Source organism: Anoplopoma fimbria, chromosome 21, assembly GCF_027596085.1.
Source record: "Anoplopoma fimbria isolate UVic2021 breed Golden Eagle Sablefish chromosome 21, Afim_UVic_2022, whole genome shotgun sequence".
In the NCBI taxonomy this organism is placed as follows: Eukaryota; Metazoa; Chordata; class Actinopteri; order Perciformes; family Anoplopomatidae; genus Anoplopoma; species Anoplopoma fimbria.
The window spans coordinates 21,564,759-21,573,293 of NC_072469.1; the positions used below are offsets into that span (position 1 = coordinate 21,564,759).

The 8,535-nt window shown below is 37.8% G+C and overlaps 1 protein-coding gene across 1 annotated transcript; it reads left to right on the forward strand.

Annotated features, from left to right (window-relative positions):
* The first annotated feature begins 1,598 nt into the window (after nucleotides 1-1,598).
* On the forward strand, nucleotides 1,599-7,592 carry ppp1r42 (protein phosphatase 1, regulatory subunit 42). The gene is made up of 9 exons (XM_054622781.1): nucleotides 1,599-1,684; nucleotides 2,976-3,192; nucleotides 3,274-3,440; nucleotides 3,531-3,669; nucleotides 4,446-4,562; nucleotides 6,225-6,342; nucleotides 6,525-6,659; nucleotides 6,870-6,957; nucleotides 7,414-7,592. The coding sequence occupies exons 2-9, from the start codon at nucleotides 3,061-3,063 to the stop codon at nucleotides 7,496-7,498; spliced, it is 981 nt and encodes a 326-aa protein (XP_054478756.1). The 5' UTR covers nucleotides 1,599-1,684; nucleotides 2,976-3,060; the 3' UTR covers nucleotides 7,499-7,592.
* The last annotated feature ends 943 nt before the right edge of the window (nucleotides 7,593-8,535 follow it).

The window sequence follows — 8,535 nt, forward strand, 5'->3', positions numbered from 1 at the left end:
TGGAGGTGCTACACTTCCTCTCCGCCATGTGCTCCTGCATAAGTGGAGTCAAGTCACTCCCTCACAGGAAACCCAGGTCTTGACATGATATAGATTAACACTGCAGGGGTCACTGAGAGAAGTGGGCTGTGGTCCTCATTTGGTATGTGGTCTTAGCTTGGATAAATGTCATATTAGCTGCAAAGTCAGAAAACATAAACAGCACACATTTGAGGAAACATTTAGTTCAGTGGATGTGATTTGCGTTAAGTGTGTGATAAGGCCATTAGTTACTACTTACTTTCTCTGTTTTTCTCTCTCATTTTTAACATTCTAATATCTTACATTCATTTTTTTTTTTTAAACCAACACTGTATTCTACAATAATAAAGCAGGATTTAATTAGTCTCTCACTTTTGTATAATAATTATTATCAAAAAAAAATAAAAAATATATAATCTACTGTTTAGCAACAACTAGTATTCCCGTAAAACTATGATAACAGTTATGGATGTTTGGTTGTAACACATGATTAACCATATCAAATACCACTGACAAATATGTTCATTGCTGTCAAATTCTGCAGCCCATCAGATCCCAGTAGACCACATTGACACATGACACTAAAAAACCTGTGCAATTATAGTTATAATAGTTTTCTGTCTGTGTATATAATATTTCAGTTATTGTGGATTCTTTACTGTTTTTATTGCTTATTTATAATACTTTTTTTTTTTTAATACTTTTTTTACTTTTATCTTGTTTTTCTTTTACTATGTCTCTTGTTTGCATTATAACCTCTGCTGCTGTAATCCTGTAAACTTCCCCGCTGCGGGACTAATAAAGGATTATCTTATGTTATGTTATCTTATGTTATCTTATGTTATGTTATGTTATGTTATGTTATGTTATGTTATCTTATGTTATGTTATGTTATCTTATGTTATGTTATCTTATGTTATTATCTTATGTTATGTTATGTTATCTTATCTTATGTTATCTTATGTTATGTTATCTTATGTTATGTTATCTTATGTTATGTTATGTTATGTTATGTTATGTTATCTTATGTTATGTTATGTTATCTTATGTTATGTTATCTTATGTTATGTTATCTTATGTTATCTTATGTTATGTTATGTTATGTTATCTTATGTTATGTTATGTTATGTTATGTTATCTTATGTTATGTTATGTTATCTTATGTTATGTTATCTTATCTTATGTTATGTTATCTTATGTTATGTTATCTTATGTTATGTTATCTTATGTTATGTTATCTTATGTTATGTTATCTTATGTTATCTTATCTTATCTTATCTTATATTATCTTATCTTATATTGTCTTATCTTATCTTATGTTATCTTATCTTATGTTATGTTATCTTATGTTATCTTATGTTTATGTCTTATCTTATCTTATCTTTATGTTATCTTATATTATCTTATATATGTTATCTTATGTTATGTTATCTTATCTTATCTTATCTTATCTTATCTTATGTTATGTTATGTTATGTTATGTTATCTTATCTTATATTGTCTTATCTTATCTTATCTTATTGTCTTGATGTCTTATCTTATTGTGTTGGTTTCCATGGCAACGCGATGCCGTCACAAACAGGAGTTATTGTTACGCTGACGCTACAACTTTAAACACAGTTGGGCCAGCTCGCATTCCCACGTTTTCTGAAGACATCAAGAGGTAGGAAAAGTTTTGCTAATATTTCACAATGTCACTGTATTAAGGGGGGTGTTATGCTGAGCTTGGTGAGAGATGTTGCTGTGGTTTGTGGTAGCTTTCTAAGCTAGCTAGCGCTACATCCGGGTCCTTGTTCAACACCCCACCTGCTGTCACATGTCTGCCTTCCACTTCCGCTGTTTTAGCCACACACACACTGAATGTGGTATGTTTAACAGGTGAGGAGATGTTTAATAATGCCTATTTGCTAAGTAAAATCAAAGTGCATATTGTCATATCTCATTACATTACATTATATTACATTACATTACATTACAGTCATTTAGCAGATGCTTTTATCCAAAGCGACTTACAGGAAGTGTATTCAACATAGGTATTCAAGAGAACTACTAGTCACCAGAAGTCATAAGTGCATCTCCTTTCTTAAACAAGCATCTTAAAGCATAAACCAGAGCAAAAGTATAGTGCAGAGGCAAATTACTACGAAAACAATAATTGCAACAGACTAATCCGAATATAGTAAGTGCTACAAACTACTACGACTAGGATAAGTGCAGTAAACAATGTCAGGTCAAGCTAATAAACAAGGCCACTGTGTCCACTGGCTCTCTGCACTCACTTCAGTGGACCTGAGGCTTCCTACTCCATGTGCTCCACCTATCATGAGTGTCACACTTTCTTCTTGACAATGATGAACTGCTGTCCCCGAGTCCCTGGAGAGAAGAGGCCCAGGACTGTATAAGTTCAGCTCTGGTTTCATCGATCCGAGCCTCTTGTCTCCTGTAACCTCGGCCTTATGCCTTGAGATCAAGTGTGGAAAAATACCTGCTGTCACATCTTTGCCTTCCACTTCCACTGTTTTAGCTACACACACTGAATGTGGTGTAGTTAACAGGTGAGGAGAAGCAACGTTTAATAAGTAAAATCAAAGTGCATATTGTCATATCTCAATGTCAGGTCAATCTAATAAACAAGCCCCTTGAGTACTGAGTGAAAGGAGGTCTGCTTAGTCTGCTAGGGGAATTATAATTACAGTATGAATTGAGTGGTCACCCAACCTTTGGCCTCTTAGCAAGTTTCCTTGAGGATAGTGATGGTTTTTTTCCCCCATCAATTATCCCTGATTGTGAATTGACAATTAGGTTTTAGGCCATTTAACGTTCCGTACGGGGGTTAACTCGTCATTTGGGATCACATATGCTGAAGTAATGTGGCATTAATAAATTGTTATTCTGAGGAACATTTGTTTGCCTACTAAGGTCTTTTTATGTCATTTTTTTTTTCTCCCAAACAGACAGTTCTAGCCAATGCTGTGGGCTGAATGCTTGGCTGAAGCTGAAAAGGATCCTCTCTAAAGCGGCGTCTTTGTACGAGCCACCATGGTACGCCTGACCATAGATCTGATCGCTAAATCCAGAAACCACTTCAAAAAGAAAAGGGGCCTCCCCTTCCCAGAGTACCTCAAGACACTCACCCACCTCCACTTTTTCAGCAAGAGCATTGAAGACATTGTAAGTAGCCAGGATCGACGCTGACGATTTAATTCTGTGCTTTTCTTCTTATATGCCTCACTTTTTAAATTCTATTTTCAGGGTGATCTCTCCATGTGTAGAAACCTCACCGTTCTTTACTTATATGATAATCAGATCACACACATTTGCAACCTTGGCTTTGCCTCCAACCTCACCCATCTTTATATGCAGAACAATAACATCACTCATATAGATAATCTCTCCAATCTGCAGAAACTCTCCAAACTGTGAGTAGACAACTTTATCCGATTGTTGTCCTGTGCTGTGGTAAAGTCTAAGGTGTGTCTGAACATATGTGTGGTTCTCCTGCGCTGCAGGTATCTGGGTGGAAACAGGATTGCAGTGGTGGAGGGCTTAGAGACACTCTGTGAGCTCAAGGAGCTTCATCTGGAGAATCAGAGGCTGGCACCAGGGGAGAAGTTGCTCCTTGACCCCATGACTCTCCTCTCACTGTCTGTAAGACTTATTTTTACACTGTTCAGTACAAATATAGTATTTGGAAAAAGGAAGAACCACACTACCAGAATAATTGGCGTCTCTTTATTTTAAATTATATATTTTAAGTAATCAAAAGTTGAGAGGAAAGCCTCATTTTCTGTTTTCATACACAAGGACATGTGTGGTCTATCAACCTGGTAGGTTATCACATCAAGTTTAAAACATCTCAGATATCCCAGAGGCCAGTGATCCATGTAAAAGCAGTAATGTGCTGGGTTTGATGATGTCAAAGAGACCTCTGTTGCTCTCTCTGGTCTGACAAATCAGTTTGGTCTGTTTACTTTGTTTACTGCCCAGGCCATGGATAAACACACCAAAAGCCTCAGCTGCTTGTTTGTTTGGATAATTAAAGAAATTGCTGTGCAAATTTAAAGAGCTCCAGGTTTTTATAAATGTGTCGTTATAGAACTTCAAACCAAGATGAATATTTAACAACAGCACTATCTGGAGTCTGATTTTGACGTGATCCTAATAGTTCAGGCATCTAAAGAGAGAACACATTTAAATGCTTCCAAATGGATCACAGGCAAAGAAAGATGGAAATACTGTAAAGTGTACATTTATTTTGTATATATAGATATAGAAATATTATCACTTTTATTATGTTACTTTTTGGTTAAACATTCGGCTGAGGCTTTAGGGTTCATTATGTAATATTTATTTGTAAGATTCTGTCGTTGTATTAACTTTAAAATGAACTCTTCTCTCTTCATTTATCTCAATTTGTTGCACAGGAATCTCTTTGTGTCCTGAACATAAATAACAACAACATTGATGATATCAGGGACCTGGTGGTGCTGAAGGAACTCCATCATTTTTCTGCTGCTGACAATAGATTGTACAATATTGAGGTAAGTATAGCTTATCAAACTTAACTAAAAATCTCAGTGAAGACTTTTTCTCCATTAAAGTAGAAACTGAGTGCATGCGATGCGCTATGCAGTCAAAGTAAATAGAACCACAGCACAGCAACTGTGCATGATTTGGTGTTTTAAAGTCAACATACCGGCTATTAGTTGAACGGGTCAACATTAACATTGTCCCATAGCTTTCTGCAGTGATGTGTGAAATCATATGGAGAACAGGGTTCTAAAGAACCAAATCCTGCAAATCCCGCCATTGGTTCCCAGTCTCCATGACTCTCACAGGGTCGGAATTATTCAACAAATCAGCGAGCCACTCCCCTGAGACTTTTCTCGCTGACAGCTTTAAACAAGCACGAGTTTCTCTCTTTCCTTGGGAGGCTGATTTTTCCTCTCTGCCTCAAAATCCTCTATTTGATAACTTAAACTACCAGTCCTTTACTTTATGGGAGATTCATCTGACGCTGTGATAGGATTTAGCCTCACGGACTTCCTTAAAAAATGTACTTATTCTCTCTCTGGTGGCTTTCATTTTCTGATATATTACCTGAAAAGGTTGATGACTTCATTGAAAAGGAATGAATATTTTTTTCCTACTGGCATTTAACACTAGGATGACACATTGAAAGCACTTTAGAATCGACTACATTGCTGAGGCTACTTTTTTAACACAAAAGATTTTCTTTTGAGAACGTAAATGCAGGTAATTGCCGTACACGTGTCATTTGTAGCAGATATCTCCTATAATTTATACAACCCATCTGCCACTATTGATCCTGCAAAGACAGCCCTCCGAAGGATCAATCCCTTCTGCTGTGCCATTTGCTCAGAATCCAGAGGAAACATTATGGATTTTTAAAATAGATTATGACAGGCAGTCAGCTAGGGTGACAAATGGGGAGCATCTTCGGAGGCCGTTAGCTGTGTGCAGGGCAGAGAGGACAGGGGAATCGAAGCCCTGGTCAAATGCAGGTTCATAACTGGCCCATCATTAGTCCAGGAAAGAGAGCCGGCCAAGCACAGTGAGTATCCAGCCTTTGCTGTTCTCCACGCCCCCGCATGGGGGGCAATTTGGCGCTGGGCTGCTCTTCAGTGAGGGCCTTCTGAGTGACGGCCCTGACACGATCATTTATCAAAGCCTGGGAGCGCGCGGTGCTCAGGGGTCCCCTCTGAACTGATTGCGGCAAGAGCTGGAAAAGTGGAAGCGCTTTGGCCAAGACAGGAAGGCAATGAACAATCAGAGCGTGTCCAGAGAGTATTCATATTTCCAGGCTTGGATTAATGTGCCTTTAGATAAACATACAACTCCAGGCAACTGGCTGGAGGAGCCAGCCTCACACTGCCCCAGGAGAAAACGTGTAGTTACATGACACCGGCGACACTGTTTATTAAAATAGACGGATGTGTTGTTTATGCACTTTCCATTGGCCCTTGTACTTCACATTACCATTCACCTTCACCAAGTCTTTAAAAGGTTTTTTTCTGATGTTTGTCTCAGATTAGTGTTTATAAATATGCATCATATTTGTTTAAAAATAAAGTGTTCCCTGTTTAGTTGCTGAGCAGCTGTAGGGACGCGCTGTTGCCATTTGAATCATTAGTTGTTGAAATGAAAACACAACATATTTTTGTCTTCTATTGTGTTTCCAGGAGTTAGAGGATGTGTTCAGCCATTGGCCTCAGTTGCTTCAAATGGATTTGGGTGGAAATCCTGTGTGTAAAAAACCAAAGTACAGAGACCGCCTAATAACCACGGTCCAAAGCCTGCGTGAGTTATTATTCTTTTCTTTCTCAATGGCATCCTATTATGAAAATGCACTTTATTTCTTTGACTTGACCAGGCTAATAATTATGAGAGCACTTAATGATAAAAGAAAAAAAAATACACCTTTCACTTAACAATTTCAAATGAAATGTTTGTTTGTTTAATCTGTTTATTTATTTTTACAGAGGTTCTGGATGGCAGGGAGATTAACGAGTTAACCAGACAGTTCCTTATTAACTGGAAAGCATCCAAAGAGGCCAAGAAGAAAAAAAACAACAAACATTTGATGACGGGTCCGTTTATCCCCTGTCCCATAGCAAGTAAGTCACTGAATTATTTTCTCTTCAATTTACTGTAACATCTTTGCACACATAAACACAATTATCAGATTTTTCTGTCGTTTTTTTTTCATTAGTAATTCTTTACTTTATTGGGCTGGGACAGATTTTCCGCATCTGAATTTGTGTGACTTGTGTGTGTGTCTGTGTGTGTCTGTGTGTGTTTACTAATGCGACTTTTTCAAAATCCAGATGACTTTAACGTGTGTTACGGTCTACGTCCCGGCCGCATCTACAGCCACGCCGACGTGCAGAGATGGAAGCCGCAGCAGTCTCTCAGGTCTAGAATCACAGTTTACACAGATCTCAGTTAACATGTGAGAGTGCACATTGGTGACCCACTCCATTTCATTACTCACCAAAAATGATTCAACTGTGGATATTATATTGGCAGGGTTAACCAACTGTAATACAGAATTTGTGCACTTAATGATGAAATGTACAAATTATGATTGATGAACTGCTGATGAACAGGTTTGAACTCATCCTACATCCTGATCCATTTCACAATTCTCCCTAAAATCAAGAAGAAATGTTTTTTAGATTGGTTTAATTTTCAAGCCGTATCAGTTCATTTTATTTCTCTCATTCTTTCTTCTTGACAAATTAGTTGCTGTTTTTGTGATTATGTTATTGTGATTAGCATTCACTCAATTTTAGGCCACAAAGTAATAGTAGGAGAAATCTTCTGACGCATTATCTGATAATGCTTGTTGTTCTTTTTTTTTCTCTGAAGGGGACAAAGATTTAAGATTCCTACGAGCGGACATCTCATTCATGTGCCTGCCTCATCACCCATCTGCGGTCATGTGGATGCTTAATACAAACCTACCAGTCCACTGAAATCTCCACCTCCTCCACACATGCAGGACGCACCCTGCTACTGCCTAGTTTAAGCGCTTTAGTCATCATCGCTGCGGATATTTCATGCTTGCATATTTAGCAGGACAGAGAAGAGTCACTGTCACTGCAGGCCTTTCAGAGACACTGCCGTATCCTTGACCTCATGGATTCAGGGGGTTTAAATAATTTCCTTTTCTTTTTTTTTTAGAGCAAATATTTTTATTGTATCTGACTGTTAAAACTAAATTTCTATAAATGAATGAATAGGCTGGAAATAATCTGCTGGTGTTATAAATGAATTAAGGAATTAAAGAGTAAAACAATGAATGATGGTTTATGCACATTCCTTTTCCTCACTCTCACAGCTGGCTTATTTCTAATGACCTTTTTGTGGTTTGAGGATATAAATATTCTATCCACCTTCAGTGCTAAATCTTCTATAGTGTGCAATTTGTCTTCTGCATGCATTTCGGCAAATAAGTGAACAAGGAGATGCAGAGTGGCGCAATCTAAACGATCACTGCCCTTCCATTGTCTTTACACTTATCCACAGCCAACAACATCTGCTTCTGTTCAAACAATTGTAATAAATGACTCTTTTATCGCAAATACAGTAACAATGCGGATGTATTAATTATCTTCGTTGTTACTAAATGTTTCAAAGAGGAACCACGTGGGTTATTAGGGACACAAGCTTACTTAACCTCCTTTTACTTGGCCCTATAATGAGTGGCCCGCAGCCATTCTGTTACTCCATCCTTACGAAAACAACGTTTATTAAGAACAGTCCGAGGATATGCATTTTATGAATAATTCCTTTCATTAATTTGCCGACATCTCCGTTTGGAGCCTTGCGAATCAGAGTGATTAATTTGTGAGTCTCACAAGAATGTCCTCAATGCCTGCCTGTTGATTGCATTGCTGGACTTTTATTTATTAGCTGTTCCATTGAGCTTGCAATTCTAGCCACCCTGGCAATTAGTCAAATGTTTTGCATATCACCTTACACTTTGTC

Coding starts and splice junctions, on each gene's coding strand:
- ppp1r42 (XM_054622781.1), top strand. CDS start 3,061: ATGGTACGCCTGACCATAGATCTGATCGCTAAATCCAGAAACCACTTC. Junction 3,670..4,445: donor TGACTCTCCTCTCACTGTCT/GTAAGACTTATT, acceptor TTTGTTGCACAG/GAATCTCTTTGTGTCCTGAA. Junction 6,958..7,413: donor AAGCCGCAGCAGTCTCTCAG/GTCTAGAATCAC, acceptor TTTTCTCTGAAG/GGGACAAAGATTTAAGATTC.